Source organism: Gymnodraco acuticeps, unplaced genomic scaffold (assembly GCF_902827175.1).
Source record: "Gymnodraco acuticeps unplaced genomic scaffold, fGymAcu1.1, whole genome shotgun sequence".
Taxonomy (NCBI): domain Eukaryota; kingdom Metazoa; phylum Chordata; class Actinopteri; order Perciformes; family Bathydraconidae; genus Gymnodraco; species Gymnodraco acuticeps.
The window spans coordinates 2,037,349-2,057,094 of record NW_022990270.1 but is presented as its reverse complement, the minus strand read 5'-3'; the positions used below and the strand labels follow the sequence as shown (position 1 = coordinate 2,057,094).

General features: G+C 42.8%; 1 protein-coding gene across 11 annotated transcripts in view; it reads left to right on the top strand.

The window, feature by feature from the left end:
- Positions 1 to 19,746, top strand: part of si:dkey-205h23.2 (CUGBP Elav-like family member 4) — a 144,761-nt gene that overhangs the window by 104,050 nt on the left and 20,965 nt on the right. For 7 of the 11 annotated variants that reach the window (XR_004569429.1, XM_034220804.1, XM_034220803.1 and 4 more), the window contains exons 4-6: positions 3,669 to 3,797; positions 8,144 to 8,223; positions 18,937 to 19,110. Coding sequence is in view for 10 of the 11 variants with exons in the window: in XM_034220804.1 (XP_034076695.1) it covers positions 3,669 to 3,797; positions 8,144 to 8,223; positions 18,937 to 19,110 (383 nt within the window). In the remaining variant the exon portion in view is untranslated. The remainder of the gene's footprint in view (positions 1 to 3,668; positions 3,798 to 8,143; positions 8,224 to 18,936; positions 19,111 to 19,746) is intronic. The other 4 variants (XM_034220800.1, XM_034220799.1, XM_034220794.1 and 1 more) reach the window with 4 other exon arrangements.

Genomic DNA, 19,746 nt, shown 5'->3' with positions numbered 1-19,746 from the left:
CTGCAAAAATAATATAATAATTACAATCTGGATGTTGCAGTACTCCTTTTTGCAATTTTTATAACATTTCGGTACATTTTGCAGCCCTAATGCACGTTTCATATAACATCTTTTTCCATATAGACACAAACACATTTCAAGACACTGTCCTTGTATCTGCTTATTATCATAACTAACAGACACACACACATTATACTTTTTAAGTAGTTACAAGGTTTAAAAGTGCACATTACAAAGGTCTCTACAGAGGAGAGCAGAGAAGTGCTGTAGAGCTCAAATGTTCTCCAGCTGTGAGTCCCTGCTCTTAGAGGATAAGATGAGCCCCTCTCATTGAGAGATAAGTACCCAGAGGTCAAACTGTGAACTCAATGAGATCTGTCATACTTTTGTATCCTTGACAATTCCATAGAAAGGTCCTCACCCCTCTTAATGCAAATACACGACTGCACAAAAAAGTACATCCATGTGTTTGTAAAAGTCCTTTTTTTTCTCCTCGACCTACTTCTCTTTGGAGTCATTGAGTCGTGGTGCGCTGGGTGTATTACAAGATATTTATTCATATTCGTAAAAATGCCAATTTAAAGTGGCTTGCAAGTGGCCATAGGAGATGAGCGAGATCATGTAAAATCCAATAAGAGCTGCTTTGGAGACAGGTGCAAAGTGGACTAATTAATAGCAATCTAGACTCTGGCTGTGGCAGGCAGTCGGTCGACTGAGACACTCTTAGGTCAGGCAATGAAAAGATAGCAGCTCCAAATTCATTTTCTCGCTGTGGCTCTCCCAAAGGAAGGCTCCCAAGTACACTCACACTTCCTTTAATGCCTTCACTGGGGTGTAATTTATTTTTGCGTTTGCCAGCACATTTAGAAAGTTCATTACTTCGCTCATGGCTTGTTAATTAGCCTTGTAAAGCCGCCATTAGATCTCCTCGGGCCAGGACCGAGATGAGACTTTTGTCCCAAAACATTAACACACTGCAGGAGGCCTGTAAAACTGCACTCTGCCCGTTTAAGATGTACCAGTGACACCTCTTTGCAAATCAGAAAGATGGAGGGGCGATCAGGGGAAAGTCATGTGAGCTCTAGATGGGCAGTTGTCTTCGTTTCATGTTTCACCTTTGCTGCCATGGCCAGGGGTCAGGCTAATTTCTCTCCAACACCTGTTCAGAGCTGACTTTACAGCTACGCAGGTTGATGCCCGATATCCTGCAAGATGTCTGTCCTTCTGACGGTCTTTGCTAAATCTAGGTGGACAGCATAAGTGGGTGTCTCTGTGGCGATCTCCTCAGGGTTTCTGCCCTGGAGCTCCAAGGGTGGGGGGACAGTAATGAGCAGGAGTAGCAGGCTCAGCTGGTGGGTTTGAGACTTCCTGCTGTGTGAGGCGTGACTACAGAAACATGGACTGACACCATCGCTACAACACCAGCAGTAGAGACAAGGCGGCGAGGCCTTATTGATTATGCAGGTGCTCATTTGTGTGGCCAAGCGGGGAAGCAGGCACGTGTCTCATTTGAACTTTACAGGAATAGGAACAGGATCCGATTTCCCCGCTGCAAAAAAGGAAGCCCTGGTGCTTTATTTTTAGAACAGCTGCGTCTAATGGGGCCTGGCAGGTACAGGAGGCGTCACATCTGTCGAGGCCCAGGTGATGCTCTCGCCCTCCGCTCCTCGCCCGCTCCCAACCAGTCAAATGACTCGCACTGAAGATCAACAGTGTCATTTCCAATAAACTCGTCTTCCTCTTCCTGCCACTTTCCATCAGATCTCGGGCGATGGGTTCTTGCTAGCAGCCATTTCATTCCACAACACGGCGAAATAGGAGATGCATAATGGAAGAGATGTAAAGAAGATGAATGCACTGTCTAATGTCAGGGCACTGGAAAGATTAATAAGGAATATCCAGCTTTCTGGCAGGCCCAAAATGTAGTAGTATAAAGAGTATAGGTCTGAACCAGAGCGCCCCCTTCTGGAGCTCAGGAAGTGTGTTGAAGATATTGGTGTGGGGGGGGGGGGCTGCCCTTTAAATGTAATGAGGAGAAACACTGCAAATTTGTCTTCAATTGACTATCGGTCAGGATTCAAGAAATTGGAAGAAGTCAGTACTCAGCTCAGATTGAACATCCAACTAGATTCACATGAACTGAAAATAGTCAAATACATTCTCACTTTAAAACTTTTCCACGACTACTTACCCTTGAACTTTACGAGAGATGAATTTGACACAATATGTCTGTCTCATACTCAGGATGTAGCCCTGATATTCCATTAATGCATGTGTAGCATTGCGCTCAATGGTTTGAAAAGTTCGTATGAATGGCCATTAAGAACGAGATGAGCGATAAGCATCTCACAAACCTTTTCTATACACAATGAAGTAACCTAGTCACAATAGTGGGAAGGAGGCCAGTTAAATAAACACAGATCACTCTCCATGCATCACTCTCTTAGCTCCCCTAACCCCAAGTGCTCCTGGGTAATTTGGAGGCTGAAAGCAAAGTAACAGGAATATTAAGTGAAGGAGTTCATATCTCACGATTTGAACGATCTACTGTAAATCTTTGCCATTCATTCAAGGCATGATAATAGACCTTGTAACTTTCGTGAGTATTATTGTTGTAATGCTTTCTGCAAACAATCATCACTATCACTTGGTTGTGAAAACCATAGGTCGCGGTCACAGTTATTGTGGATATGTGTCTCAGAGAAAGCATCTTATTTTCTATTTAACTTGTGAACAGTTGTATAGAATTCGGCAGTGGCTGCACAAAATAGCAGGAATATATTTGTTCTTCTGAAATGTGAATCCAGCTCAGTTTTAGTTTGGATTTGTTGAAGTTTGACGGATTTGCAAACATTTGGCTGATTATTATCAACTTTACACAGAAAAGCTTCATCTGTTATTTCCTGGCGACCAACACTTGGCTATGCGCAAAATCGTGTTTGCTAATTGTACTACTTAGTCATTTACACACTTTTTCTTAAGTATTTGTTCCTCGATTTCAGTTTTAAATAAGCCCCTTTACTAAGGAAATGTGATCTCCTTAAGTTTGTCTCTATACAACCTACTCTACAAGCTGTCATCATAAAGTGGAAATGGATGACAGAGTTTAGTCTTTTATGAGGAACCAGAACACGCTGGCTGTTTTTAACTTTTCCCGAGTTTCTCATTGCATAGATTGTACTGCTCAGTTACTCTTGCTTGTTATGATTCCTACTCCTTTAGTGATGAGAACATGTTATACATTGTTCTTGTTCCATGTTCTCTTTAAACTAAGTGACTAAAGCATCCGGTCGATCTAACAATTTCACTTCCTGCGCAAAACATCTCCGCTCTTTTTTTCGCCCGCTCAAAACATCTTCTGTATCAAACGTCACCGCGGCAGACTTGAATAGCTCCCTGAAAACAGGAATACATCTCTCTCATACCAGGGTGGGGTGGCACACCACACAACAGTACGATCAACAACAAAAACAACAACAACAACAGCAGCGTATTCTCTACACAGCAGACTGCTGATAAAAGGTGGTGGTGGTGGTTTGAGTTCAAGTTCCTCTCAGCTCAGTAGAACGGTTCCATCAGCTGTAGCATGTGTCTGTTCTCTCCTCTCTTCCACCCTCCCTCCCTCCTTCCTCCCCCCTCTTCCTCCCCCTCCCTCTCTTCCCATCCAGAAGACAGGAAGCTGTTTGTGGGAATGCTCGGCAAGCAGCAGAGCGAGGAGGACGTCCGGCGGCTGTTCGAGACCTTCGGCCAGATCGAGGAGTGCACCGTCCTGCGAGGGCCTGATGGGGCCAGTAAGGGTCAGAGCCCACACACCTCCCACTCTTTTTTCCCCCTGTCTGTCCCTCTAAATCTCTCCGTCTGTCTCTCCGTCTGTCTGTCTGTCTGTCTGTCTGTCTCTCCGTCTGTCTGTCTGTCTGTCCGTCCGTCTGTCTGTCTGTCCGTCTGTCTGTCTGTCCGTCTGTCTGTCCGTCTGTCTGTCCGTCTGTCTGTCTGTCTGTCTGTCTGTCTCTCCGTCTGTCTGTCTCTCCGTCTTTCTGTCTCTCCGTCTGTCTGTCTGTCTGTCTGTCTCTCCGTCTGTCTGTCTCTCCGTCTGTCTGTCCGTCTGTCTGTCCGTCTGTCTGTCCGTCTGTCTGTCCGTCTCCGTCTGTCCGTCTGTCTGTCCGTCTGTCTGTCTGTCTGTCTGTCTGTCTGTCTGTCTGTCTGTCTGTCCGTCTGTCTGTCTCTCCGTCTGTCTGTCTGTCTGTCTGTCTGTCCGTCTGTCTGTCTGTCCGTCTGTCTGTCTGTCTGTCCGTCTGTCTGTCTGTCCGTCTGTCTGTCTGTCTCTCAGTCTCTCCGTCTGTCTCTCCGTCTGTCTGTCTGTCCGTCTGTCTGTCTCTCCGTCTGTCTGTCTCTCTGTCTGTCTGTCTCTCCGTCTGTCTGTACATATGCCGCCTCTCTTTCTACTCATTCTTAGACCCATGCTTCGTCATCTCATCGGCATTGTCTGCATTTCACTCTGCCCTTCTGAATAGCCCATCCTCCCCGTTAGCTATTCAGTTTTTTCACCACCTCTTATGTGTCTCGTCTGCATTTCTTTCATAGCTCATTGTCACCGTGCTCCGACACCTCCTCCCCTCCCACTTTCCTTTTCTCACTCCTCTATGTATTTCCCTTCACTTTAATTTCTCACTCTACTTTTCCTTTATCTCACCTTTTTCTTTTCTTATGTTGTCTCTTCATCACGGTCGCTCCTCTCACCCTGGGCTTCGACTAAAAAAAAAGAAATCAAACAACACCTCGTCTTTCAGAACCCCTCTCTTCCCCCCACCTCCTCCTTCTTCTTCCTGTTATCTGTAAAGTGAAGGGGTGTAATCATGTGTGTTTCCCACATTCCCGTTATCCCTCCCCAGAGACCCCATTGGACGATAATGTCCTACTGTAAATAAAGCAGCCGTGCTCCGCGTTTCGCTGCTGTCACTCACCGTGTGGCTGATTCGACTGCATTCAGGAACAGCTTATGGCATTCATGTCCGTCGCTTATGTGCAATTTAGTTATTAGAGCGTGGTCAAATTAAAGATGGATGTGCGATGCAGGTGGGATTGTTCTGAGAGAGCGAGAGGGTCCCCCATCAGCCTATGATGGATCTCTGTCTCACAGCCACATTTGAAGTGATAACGTTGGTGATATTGCTCAGAACTTCTACCTCCCTTTTCTCTCTCTGTTGACTGTGATTTATTCTCCTATATGAGGCAACTGGATGTGTGAAACAGATATGTGGGAGGGCAAGGGAGAAGGGTTGATAATTCGCAAGCCGTCTGAGTATATCAAAGAAAAAGACTGGCTATACTGAACCACACGCATATCTGTGTCTACATCTGTTCCTCTCACTGTTAATCCCAGGTCTACTGCTCTGCGTCGCCCCATCGGCCCACTACCTCTCTTTCTCCGTGGCTTGTTTCCTCTTTTGCTGTCTCTCCGGCTCCCTCTCTTCCTGTCTGCTCAGATGCCTCAAGCTGATTGACAGCACATGGAATGAAATAAGGCCGCTGCTGCTGCTGTGTCAAACAGGAACTAGTTTTCTCCCTTATTCGCGCTTTCATTCCTTTTCACCCTCCTGCACCCCGCACCTCATCTCTATCGCTTTCTCCTCTCTTCACATGCCATACGTTTCCTGTGTTAGTATTTGTCTCTCTATGATAAGTGGCTTGATCATCACCTATTCTTCAAGTTTTCACTGCTAGGAAATGGGAAAATGTAGAGCAATGTTAAGTATGAATGCTACCACCAGACAAAGGTCTCATATGTATCTGGTCCTATCACTCACTGAGCAACAGTCCTACGCAATCATTACGGGATGTTACGGCAAATTATTTTACCAGCCGCCTCGCCTGGGATGAGGTTCCTGTAATTTGAATGAGACAGACCTTGAAATTGACAGTGCTATCTGTTCCATGATGGAGGCTTTGTCCCCTGTTGATGTAAATGTATGCTACTCAGAAGCTTTTCAGCACCCCTCTTCACCCAATAAAAAGGCCGAGAAGTTTAACATCCATCTCTCTATGGCGCTGCTCCTCAAAGTACTTTCAAAGTGCAACACTTGCTTCCAGAGTTGAATAGAGCCCTGAATTGTCAGGAAAATAGAGAGATGGCTTTTAGGTCTATAATTAAGTTGTGTTATAAATGTCACCCATCCAGCGGGATGGAATTCATGCATACATATTATTACCCCGGGAATTCAAAAGGCAGCGCAGATCCTCTCGGTTGAAAGCATTACAATCTCTCTTTTTCCCTTTCCCCCAATTCATTCTGAGCTATCAAATTCATGCACTATAATTTATGAGGCTGTAGAGCAATTCTTTGGAGATGTTTTGCTCTGTGTCCCTTCACTTTTTTTTGTTTCTAGGTCAGGAAAAGGGAGGATCCAGCCTTGAATTTCTAGTGTGACATTGTATGTTTGACATTGCCATTGATGGTGTTTGCCAAGCCCTGCAGTTTAGTCTTTTTGGTTGGGCTTTTGCTGCTGGGGTCACTGGGATTTTGGCACACTATCTGATAGCCTTGTTAGGGAACCAATAACAAGTTATCTTGCCATGAAAAACAAAAAGGCTTGTGCAGAAACAAACTGCCTCTTATTATTTCAACTACAAAGGTTAAATGGGTTTGTTCCTTCAAAGACAGACTCGCAGTCAAATGGCAGGCAGTGGGCTGACGCATTTCAGTTGGACAAATGAAGACCTTTCCAGCCTGTACCCAGAGGGGCGTTCAAGCGAAGTAAAAGGGTGCTAGAGCGCTCTGACAGAATCAAAGGCTTCTTTGACTTATCTGTTTGCCTCTGTAGATCTATACAGCTTTGAGGACATTTGACAGTACAGGAAACACATGGCCTTTACTATTTACCACATGTCTCATTTATTATATGGCTGGAATGTGAGCAGAGCCTCAGGTAAAGGGGGATATTGTTCTCCACCCTGCACACACTGCATGTTTTGCAGTTCAATCTTTTCGATTTTGTTGGGGAAATTATTAATTTCTTTGTCTGAGAAACAAAGCTGACTCTTGAAGTGAATGACCAGACACAGACCATCCTCAGGGCCTACATTCCAGTGTTTAAACCAAATATAACGACTCCTTTGGGAATGCCAAACGCATAAATGTATATGAACACATGTAACCGTTTTTTAAATAGGTCACAGCAGTCCTCAAGTAACCAGGGATTTAACTCAGTAAAAAGCCTGTCTAGTTATCAGAAACTGGTGCGACTCCACTGATGAAAAGAGGGCAGACTTTGTTAATTAGGTATCTCTTGACTTAACACATGAGCTACCTGAAGGCAAGGATAAGAATAGGACATAACAGAATATCTTATTCAGTCTATGACCACCATAAAGCTCAGAGAAATAGCTCCTGGTTAATTTAATGGCTTTTACAAAATTACCACATTTAAGTTCCACTGTATTTCACTTCTCCTTATGTTGTCGTAGTTCAGTGCCTGTCCTTGCCTACACACTGATACACTATGCAATCATGTGGTTAGAATATGTAACCTTTCAAAAAAAACATGGTGCATTTTTATCGTCTACTTGAATAATTTTAAATGTTAATGCGATGAGGCGCCAGAACACCCATTCCTTGTCTTCCGGCCAACTTTTTATGTTGACTTTCCTTTTGTGCATAACTACACAACAGATTTTAGATGATTTGAATGCCCCTTGAGCAAAGCCCCCCCCCCCCCCTTCCCCACCATCCATCTGAAATGTTATGCGAGCAAAGATTCGGTTAGATAGGCAGATTATAATACTATGCCTTTGTCATCATAATCTCTTTTATGAGTGACTGCACACAAATCACAATGTGTAAATATTAAACAGATTAATAATCACAAACAAGTCCGGATAGTAAATGCCTTGGCTCCATGCTCCGAAGTGGAGGGGCTGGATTTAGAAAATGGGCGAGGGACAGGATGTTCCACGCAGCTAATGCCTTGACTACAATTAGACTGATTTATTCAGAGTTATGCGCTCAACACACAAATGGCTGAATATATTTACAAACCAGATAACATGAAAACAATGGTAATGAATTGTGTTTTTTCCCCCATATATTCAAGGCTATCTCCCTGATGTTGTGCCCCTCCATTCTATTTCTCTCGTTTTCTGTGTACAGGATGCGCCTTTGTCAAGTTCTCCAGCCACGCAGAAGCGCAGGCCGCCATCAACAGCTTGCATGGTGGACAGACTATGCCTGTAAGTAACTACTTTGATTCATATAAGACATGTTCTAATAACATCATTTGGTTTATTTTAGATGCAAGCAAAGTGCTTTTACACTTGATATGGAGAGCCATAAAGGAAGTTTTGCGAGTTTTTTGTCAACCCTTGGATGTCTATATTGCTATCCATTTTCCCCATGGTCCCACTTTTATAAAATGTTTGAGGTAGACTTGGAAAACATTACATTACTAGAATGAGGGCAGATAAGCTCACCCCCAGCTTTACATTACATTACATGTTACTTGTTAGACGCTTTTATCCAAAGCGACTAACATACTCAAAACTGTGAGCAATCCCCACAGGAGCAACTTGGGGTGAAGTGTCTCAGGGACACAACGACATGCTGACTGCAGTGGGGTTTGAACCTGTGCTCCACTGATCCGAACATCAACGCACACTCCACTGCGCCACAGCCTCCAGAAAAGTTTACAAAAAGAGTTTGATCGACTTTTTATCAGTTTTTTGCCCTGCCAAAAAATACACAGGCCAAGCCTACACACAAATGTGTAGCCAACATTCATTTGGCCCCTGGAGGATAAGGCCTTTTACAAATGAAATATTAAATGTATTTTTGATGTATTTATTTGAGCCTTTATATATATATAAAACGCAGACACACACACACACACACACACACACACACGCATATAGATATATTTATATACTGTATAGGCATACCACAGTGACGCTTATTTTTCAAAGCAATTCATTCACAGTCTCACATACGTTCTTGCTGTGTGTTATCACACACAAAAGATTTCCACAGTCAGCAGCTGCCACCTTACAGCACACAGCTGCATACTCTGTATCTGTCTTTTCACTCAATATCCATTTCCCTCTTCTGCTATTCAGACACCTTTTCAGCAGGCAGACAGAGAGTGTTTACAATCGCAGCCTTATAGAGATACCATTTCTATGAGCTGCACATTAATCCATGGGGATGTTCTCAGGAGACATTGTTACACATATATATTATGAATATGATAATGATGATTTTTTATTTGTCAAGTTAAAACTGAAGTCATGGCTTAATGGACACAGAAATGAAATAACTATACGGTGCAAGCTAGAATTAATTGATACTGGAGATGTTGGTTTTGGTGCTGCAACATGTCTTTCTATATCATGATTTAATAGCACAGAATACCTTTTATAAAACATTGTTTGAAATAGAAACAGCATTTGAATTCGAAAAATGTGATAATAGTTTGCTTATTTTTTACAATTTGCCATTCTTAATATGTCATGCCAGAGCATTCCTAATAATCTTTTGAAAAAAACTCCAAGCACCTTGGCTTATCAGGTTCCTTTAGCTTATGTGTTAGCTAACGTTGCCCTGCTAACATGTCCAAATAAATAGAGCTTCCCGTTGGACAAACTTTTCTGGCCATCTATTGACTATCCTGGCTTAGTTCAGTCAGATAAGGAACATTAATAAAAGTACAGTCAAAGTAAGTTAAACGATCGATTAAAGCAGCGTAGAAAGCAAATAACTGTATTACAGTATTGTATTCTTTACACTATTCTTTAAAAACTGACTTAACAAATTCATAAATCTAACATATGTTAAGCAGACTGTCTATAAGCTAACATTAGTCTAACAGAAGACCTCTTTTTACAAACAAGTGTTAATAAGGGACTGTGATACAAGAAAAACAGTTTAGGGTAAATCCACTCTGGAAGATGACGGTAAATCATTGTAAAAATGCAAAACAAGATTCTGTTGTGAAAGTGCAAGATCTCAAGAAGAACCAACTAAAGCATAGATAACTATTTTCTGATTCCCTGTGGATACAAAAATGTCTCTGCATTTAGAAATGTACCTCTGTGAAAAGTTAATAGCTTGAATTTAGCTTGGAATGAAAGGCTTTGCATTGAGAGACAATGTGTCAACTTCATGGTGAAGCAATATCTTTGAGGAAGAAAGTCGAATTTCAGAATTGGTTTATTTAACCTGTGACACTTTGGGCGCTGAAGGCAATCTAAGAAAATGGCTACAAAGGCATTGCTTGAATTCTGTTCACCTAGATATAAACTCAAGTCATCAGCATAACAGTATTGCATGTTTTGTTTTATTTATGCTCGTTCTGATCTATTACTTTGTGAATACAGTACATGTAAAATAAAATTAGACTTGGATTGAAAACCCACAATTGTAACAAGACTGAGATGAAGGGTGGATAGTGGATACAATTGTCTTTAGAAGGGAGTACAGCCAGTGAAAAAATATGCATCTTTAAAAAACAAATCAAACCCATACAGTAGCAAGAGTGCTTTAGATCAGAGATAACATACAGGCTGCTGAATGTACTGTAATGTGAAGAGTGATCTAAAATGCTTCATACAAGTGGCGGCCTGCTTCAGCATCATGGTTGAAATTACCAAAAAAAACAACTCATTACAGCAAAATCATGAACAGTGACAGATTGGCCCCTGTCAGGGGGTTACACTTTGTTAAAGAATATAAAATGCTTAAAACGCTTGAACACATCAAGAAAGGCAGTGACTAGAAAGTGAGGTTAACAAGTAAGTCAATAACTTGGAAAGCACCCTCGAGTTGGGATGGATCTTCAAAATGAGGTCATACTGAAGATCCACTTTTGCTTCCTTAACTGCGTCCTGATTTTGTTTCCACATTAAGTCTTTCATAATGTTGTTTGACACTTGCAGTTTATCGGGCTCCCATTAACTTTGAGATTTTTTACATCAGCCTGGGTGTAAGCCCAAGAGAGAGGTATTCATTTTGATATGTTGTGCAATAATGTTAGGCTGTAAATACTGGAAGTGTTGCTTCGTAGCCTGCATACTGTAGTTCAGTGGTTTATTTTCATGGCTCTGGTGAGATCACCTACCATTACACAGAATCACACAGCATGTTTACATGTACTTTATTGCGAAAACAAGACCTCAAATGCAATGCAAGAGAGTGGTGCAATAATTACTGGGGCAATTAATGGGCACTACAGAATAGATATTGATCCAAATGTGATTTCCAGTAGGATGGAAAAAAGTTTTAAGGAAATGTGGAGAGTAGGTTTTCGTGTTGGGTTTAGAGTAGTTATGAGTTGCTTAGTTGAAAAATGAGGCCACAAAACCTGTAACACTCGTCAAGCTGAAGTTAATTAGGAATTGGATATACTTCTGTCAGGCTTGAAGAAGGCTACCAAAAAGGCTTAAGTAAAATAAATCACGAGTTGCGAAGCGTCTTCCTGCCAGAGCTGCATGTGTGCCGAGTGCTGCACAGCTGGACACACACACAAGCAAACACTCTTTCTGGCAGACATCCACACCTTCACTGATGTTTCGCAATAAATATTTACGGACGCATCCTGGCAGCCAGATAGTGTCCTGGAAGCCAGATGTAATTTACACATTTGATGCCGCCTCATTTTGAATTACATTGAAGTAGTGAGGGTGTAAAATAAGTGGTAAAGTCAGTCTAACTGCGTTGTTGAGCAGAGAAAACTTTATTCAGAAATCCACAAGGGTCAAAATTGCAGCGGGCCACGAGCCAAAGAATAATCATGTTCCAGACTAATCGTGCATACTTATGACAGGCCTCTTACCGAAATTTGATTATAATCGAGATATTTACCTTGTACTCAAAATATCTTGTTGACTCAATCAACGGAATATGTTTACATCTAGGGGATTTACATAATTGGATTTCTCTGGAGTGCTTTCTCTGGAGTGCTTTCTCGTACAGATCAACATTTGGCTTTCACATTTCGTGTATGTTTGTGTTGCCGCAGCCTAGGCACAGTTTCATTAGGTGGAGCCACCTGAGGTCTGCTGCAGATGATCTGTCCAAAGCAACATATGGACCCCCTAACAGACCTGAAGCGTATCAAGAGCGATCCAAAAGTTCATTCATAATCTATATTATCCATATCTCTCTCCCTCTATCCCTGCACCTGTTATCCTCCTCGTCACAAATCCAACTTCCTCTCAGATTAATAGGCAAGGTGGCCATTAGTATCCAACTAAGGCTTTGGTACCGATGGGGGATGCAGTTAATTTGGATAATATCACTGCCACATGTCGTCAACAACAGACTAACAGGAGGCAGGATTCAGAGAGTGGGCTGCTCCTCTCTCTGCCTGCTGCCAGCTGTGAGGTCTGGATGCACCTTGAACAAAGAGTTGTCTCTCGCTCCCTCTTAATGTTCTCACTCCGGCATCTGTGTTACCTGGCACACGCACACATGCCATAAATAATACCTGCACCAAAATACGCTGGCCCAAATTGAAAGGCTTTAATGAAGCTTAAGGGCAAGGGATGCCACCAAAGGGCACACGCTGATAGAGCAGGTCATCGCTTTAATTGATGTGTATTGCAGATTGCAGGTGCTTCCAAAATTAACTTAAGAGGTGATTGGGCACCAAACAGGCGCTCTCCATTGGTCCGTGTGTTGAATTACTGTATGTCTGCAGAGAAACAGGTGGCAAAACTTCAAATGGCAGAGCCGGGGGCAGGCAGACAGCACCCAGCAAATTGCAGACATTGTCATGTTCGGTGTCACAGCGTGGCTGACAGGGCCTGTGGAGCTCGCTGGTGTTGGCAGCAGCAAGAGCGTGCATGTGTGATACTATAGTTCTGGATTAATGAGAGATAAGACTTAGCCAGAGAGCATTGTCATTGTAACACACAATTCATCGAATGCCAAATAACACTACTGTAAAATCTCAGCAGGCTTGTAGCTGACAAACACGGAGTTTGTTTTTTCCCACTCCTTACATTTTGTGATGGAAACTGTTGCAGCACAGAAACCAAGAGTGACAGTATTGTCTTTTGGCGTGATGCAGTGTGCTCGGCGGTAGCAGCTGTATGTGGTGGACAGCAAGTCCAGACTTAGACAGTATCATCCAGTGCTAATGAGAGACAGTCCTCCCATGAGGCTAGCAGAGATGTAGCAAGGTTCAGAGAGTTGAATAGGAAGCCTGCGGGGGGTTCATCCAATTACCAAACAAACTTGCTATGGTGTTTTCAATTAATTTCTTACAGATTTTCAATTAGCACTTTTAGAGTCTATAAGTGTAGAAACCCAACTTCGGGAGTTGTCATTTAGTAGCTGTTACATGTTTGCCGAATGTGAAAGAAAGGCTGTTCTTATAACATTCTTTGTTAATCATTAGTATGCTGTGCGAAAAGACAGTTTTCTCTCCAATGAGTGTGGCGTGGTATTATTTCTCTGTAAGCCCCTGTAGAAATTGGAAAATGAGTGTCTGTTTACCTGTTAGTACACACTTAACAGCGGCGCCTTTGAATCACAGTAATGCAGAGATAAAGGCAGAATGCCATTTCACCGGTGCCGTCAAGTTCTAATCCCTCAATTACCGTTGTGTATTTCTCCATCCACACATTGCACAGGCCTATACAGAATCCAATAGGAGAGATTTTCACAAGTCAAGTGTGTTGTTCAAGAAATTAGATTAGTTTTTGAACCTGTGACAAATTCCTTAGTTGTACCTGTCAAAAGTGAAGGCTCCCTGTTGGCCCTTATCAAATTCAGCAAATTCATTTTCTCTCCAGGTAGGGAGTCACGCCGGTTGGAGGTTATTATTCCGTTTGTTTGTCAGCTTGTGATTTTATGCTCCCAGTGCCTGTTGTCTGCCGCCACCTGTTCCTTCATTATCTGGACACATATTACTCTTTCTTTTCGTGGATAGAAACTTCTGATCCGTGAGGGAGTTCACACTATAATCTGCTTTTTCTGATTAGACCTTGGATATAGTCAGATATTCAATTATCCTGTTCAGGGTTGAGGGTGAGTGCATTTTCTTTTTTTAGTGGGGGGTATTTTGGCTTTTATGCTAAGAAACTTGAAAATGCAAGGCTCTGACATGAGTGGCACTGCACGCAACACCTGCAGAGGCTGTTGTAGTGCTTTAATGCTGCTGCCAGGTCTGTTCAGTGTACAGACTGCAGACTGGGTCTCCTCCCGTCGTCTACAGCAGAGCGCTCTGCTGGGAGGAGGCACACCAGGCCAGCCTCGCTTCATTTTGAGTCACGGTGCAGTGGGTACAGGCAGCCTCGGGCTTTCACAGTCCCGATGCTCCAATGCATTCTTCATGAGGAATTAAATGAATGTAAGAATACACACACACAAGGTAGAAAATGAATGTGATCTAAATGCCAGGCCCCCATGCTGCGTGCAGGCTTAAGCAACAACGCTGGAGGAGGATGTTTGCTCAGTGCCAGCCTCATTAAATCCAACAGCCCAGTCCCTTCCACTGGCCCCGCAAAGTTGAGAAAGAACGAGAGAAAGAGGTCGGGAGGTGGGATGAAATGAAATAAGAAAGGGAGAAATTGTGCCGTTCACGCCGCCACGTCGGGGTATTGATTTAGCTAATTGAAATGGCATCGAGGGAGAAACACCAGATGGGTCTCCTCTGGCCTGAGGTGGGGTGCTGGCTGCCTCTGATAGAATCCCATCTGAGATGCACTGTCCCTGGGGTCCACGCTGATGCCTCCCTTCATTTCCCAGCCTCTTCCCCACAGTTATCTATGCCCAACACATTCTCTTGGCTGTGTTAATAGAATGTTTTAAAGTCACTTTCCACACGGGTTAATCGAATAGTTTACTTGCAAAGCCTCTGAACAAGAACTTGTTTGTGTTTTGCATTTAGAAAAAGATTAGTTTTGTCTTTGTTTATAGTGAAGAAATAGATCAAACAAAAACAGTAGCTGAGAGAAGGATCAGACTGATGTTAAAGTAGAGTAGGACTTAATGTTGGCTGGATGAATACTGTATATGACTAAATATTATGTAAGTTCTGCTGCAAGGCAAGGCAAGTTTATTTACATAGCACCTTTCAACACAAGGCAATTCAAGGTGCTTTACAAAAATGAAAGACATTCAGAAAAAGGCATTTCAAAACAGTCATATTTACACTTACCCATGCCCAAATGGATCCTTGTTGTTGTCTTTGTATTCTTCTTCTTCAGAAGAGTGGAAGACTTCAGGTTCTGAGGCTCTATCTTCACTGCTGCTAGCGAAAAAAAAACTCTGGCGAAGTCGGCAGCTGTAACGTTTTTTTTAGCCATTTTCTCTGTCTCTCTCTCTCTCCTCAAATACGTAAACTGATGGGAGACACGTGGGTTGCGTTCCGATAATCCAAAAATCAGCTCCTAAATTCTAACCCTATCTCCTATTCCTTGACCTCTGAGTGAAACGTTACGGGGTTAAGGGATAGTGGATAGGAGAATTCAAAAGGACTTAGGAGAAGAGACTGCGGTACTTTAGAGAATCCGAATGCACTTTCACTATCCGACGTGTTTATGATGCGCCAGCGGACGTCATGAATGTGCGTCTGCTGCTGCTGTGGGGAAACTATGGAAACTACAGTGTTCTATACAGCGGACTACAACATGGATGTTCAATAAGAACGAGGGACTACTGTAAACTCATCTAGAGACTCTGCACCGTGCTCTGATGCTGTTGCTTTATGCTTTATGAACGTGGACAACAGAGAAACATATTCTTCATGACCAAAGTTGGAATTGAAATAAAAAAGGAAAGTGAAACTTATGCTCGTCACCCTCTCCCTCCGGTCCACATTAATATAAATGATCCCAATACGTATGATTGATGAAAAGATCTTAAAATCAATACAGATGTATTTATTATAAACGTTAGTCCTTAACATCTATCACTGTGTATATCACCATTCAAACATCTTTTAAAAGTTGAACAAACCCCACACAGCTCAGTAAAGACTGTGAAATGTTGACTTTATTTGATCATTTCAGTAAAAACTAACGTTCATATTTCTCTTTTTGATTATAATACTGATGAACGTTCAGAAAAAAGTACTTTGGCAAGTTACCACATACGTTTTAAAATGCTTAATAAGCACCGTAACTTTCATGATATCATTTCTCGGTCATAATCGGTTGTTTCCGTGAACGGCCGACTGTTGAGTGACGGCAAATGCTGCGGCTGCAATGCATTGTGGGGCAGCATTTTCTCCTCTCCTTTCGGTAAGGGAGGAGTGGTTCCTTAGTGGTTCCTAAGCTAAAGGAGGTTATAAAGGAAGTTTGAAACCTCCTTTCCTTTCATTTGGAGAATTGGAACGGCACTTATCATGGCTGCCACTGAGGGACTTCCGGGTCATTTCACTCCGTTAGGAAGGTTCCTAAGCTAAATGGACTATTGGACTTCAGCCGTGGTTTATGTTTTGTTTACTTGGTGGGTAGGTCCTTAGTGATTTCTCGATGTCTATTGGTCATTTCAGACCATGATGGCTGCCGGCCGAGATTTCCTTGACGGACACACGAATCCACCAATCCCACACAGTGTAAAGTCAAGCTGCTTTGAGCGGCCATATTGGCTGCTGTGCCCTGGTTACAGTCTCACAGGAGATACCGCTGGAAAGCTACTCTTCCAGCGATTCCGCGGATATCTGAATCATATTTCTACTCCTTATAATCGAAAATATATGATTAATTACATACAATTATGCGCACCTGGACGCATAATTTAAGAGGGTTAAAAAGCAAAGATAAAAAATAAACATAAAAAAAAAATACATGAATAAAAAGCTGAGCTGCAGCAGTCATGACTAACAAAACTCTAAAGTATGTGACAGGATTGGCACTGCCCTCTCAACGACACTATTTATTAGCAGGAATTGTTTAAAATGCCATGAAGCGCTTTGAAAATAGGACACACTTAGTGTAGGAATGACTGTGAAATGGCATGAAGTTAGGCTGTGAAACAGTCAGACTGAGACTGTGTGTTCAGTGGCTGCATACACTCTCACTGTGCAGCTTCCACATTCAGCTTCACAGGGCTCAGCACAAGTGTGTTTGTTTCTGCTCTGCTTTGGTAATGTGGCTCCTGCAAGTAGCAGTTGACCTGTAGCCTCCCCTAGCTTTGTCAATTTCAATTTGTTATGAGACTGCAAAAAACAGGTGTGTGCAGCATCACACTTCTTAGCCTCGTCTTCTCACCTGGGCCCTGCACTCACATTTCCAACTCCTACACCCACAGTAAATATGGAAATCTAAATCAAAGCCTGAATTTGTTCTGACCCTGTCAGGATGAGACATTTTGTGAAAGATGAATCCAAGTTGTGATTATGGAGTCCTTTTCTCCCCGCGTCTTTGCTTTTATGATCTTACTAATCATATCCTGACTGCCCCTTGGCTGCCTGTGTCCTTCTGTCCTGGTGGTGCTCAGTGCCCTTTCCCAGCATGCATTGCCCGTAATTAAATAGGAGCCTGGTCCTCTTGACAGTCTCTGTGGCTGCTTTCTCTGCCTGGCAGCCTCCTCATCCTCTCTCTCTCTCTCTCTCTCCTCCCTCTCTCTCTCCTCTCTCTCTCTCTCTCTCTCTCTCTCTCTCTCTCTCTCTCTCTCTCTCGCTCTCTCTCTCTCTCTCTCTCTCTCTCTCTCTCTCTCTCTCTCCTTGCCTGGATGTCATATGAGGAACTGACTCGGGTCTCTGCCTTTCAAATGATTTAATTGGATGTAAACTCAGGAGCACGGACATCAATACGGAAGTATATCTTCCATAAGGCAGAGCCATTAGTCAATACCCTCCACATGCCGAAGGCCTTTGTCAGACCTAATTACCCAGTACTGTATTCAGTGGAGCTGCACCACTGGGACTGGGACTCCTGTGGGATCTGCTTAGGATCACAGTTCACCCCCTGAGTATACAGTGGAGTTAGAAAGTTCACAAAGCAAATATCACTCACTATTCTCTTCCATTTAGCGCTGACAGCTAAATGACTGCCGTCATGAGAGGTGCACATTCACTACCACTGACTTCCTTGGCTCATAAAGGCTTGACTGCTGTGTACAATGGACATCAGATGACAGAAATGAATGACATGCCCACCACTGTTTCTTCTTTGAGGCGATGAAGAGAGGCAACACTCACGTTTTTTTATAAAATAAGGTTGATGCACGGATACGGATGCATAATATGGAGCCAGCATTTTGTTGCAGGTCATTCCCCAAGGGAAACACACACATTGTGAAGAAGCTATTTTCAAACCACACAATAAAATATGCAAATGTACTGCATTCGGCAACCTTGTTTATAAATTACCCATATGTGGGTTATGGTCTGACTAATATGCCTTCAATGTGTTTACATGTCTGCACAATTCCAGATAAAGCAGCATAATATAGTAATTACTGTCAGGCATATTGAACAATGTCATTCAGTGACATTAGAATTGATATCAGTATTTTGTCTTTTAGTTTTAGGTAAATCAACATAATTTCCCCAAACTACTGTAGCAACAGAATATGTGTTTTTGCCCTGTTGTCATCTTTCAGTTTTTCCCAGTGAATAATTATAATAACAATAATAATGGCAATCATTTATCCAGTCTAAGGATATTCACAGGCAGTTTGCTAACAAATAACAAGCTCATTAGTCGGTTGGCCAGCTGAAGTGACAGGTGCAATCTGCAAAAACACGGCTGATTGAAAGTAACCAAATCAGTTGCAAAAGTTTGTGTTGTCAGTTTTCCTACTTGTTTGAAACTTGTATAACCCAGTCGACCTATTATATCTATATCAATAACGTTTTATGTATATTTGCTAGCTAGCTAAAGTGTGTTGATGAACTGCCAAACATTTGATATAAGGACTCAAATCGTTCCAATTTACCAACTCAGATGGAAGTTAAGTTGCATATTTCACTGACCTTTTTATCTGTGCCCCTCTAGGGTGCCTCGTCCAGTCTGGTGGTCAAATTCGCAGACACTGATAAAGAGCGGACCCTGCGCAGGATGCACCAGATGGCGGGCCAGCTCGGCATCTTCAGTCCCATGACCATCCAGTTTGGGGCCTATGGCGCCTACTCTCATGCTGTAAGTCTCAGCCCGGCGGGGGAGGAGACGGTGAGCTTTAAAAAAAGAAAATGAAAAATGTTGTGATTTGAATTCCCTGTTTCTCCCACTAGGCATGTGACCCAACTCCTTCATTATTAACACCATTAAATGGCTGCACATTTTCAGAGAATTATAGAAAATGCTGTACTGCTTCCTGTATTGTGTCTTTTTATCCCTTCATTTGTCCAGGGAAGGCTTATCATGTATGCTCAGCACTACACTGTTTCACTTTCATATAGTAGAGAGCATCCGTTTCAAATGCATTACCCATTCCCATATTTCCTGACTTGTTCTGTGAATTTAAATCGCCAATCCAAGCTTGCCTCTTTAACATTTCGTTCACATGTGCCTTAACATTCAAACTGAGGTGCACTTCATTACGAGGGAACCCAAAGCCACTCACCCCTTACCCCTCCACCCCAGCCCCATTTCGTATTCACACATGAAAGCCACAGCTTGGAGTCTGTGAGATCTCACTGTACCCATCATCACTCCCTGACAGGTGTGGATCGCCCACTCACGTACAATCTCTCCACTAACTCTGCCACTGGGGCGGGGTTAAATATATACAGAACATACAGATAATACATAGTCTCCAGTTTGCTAAATTCATCTCACCACATAGCCTTTATCTTGTGTCAGTAT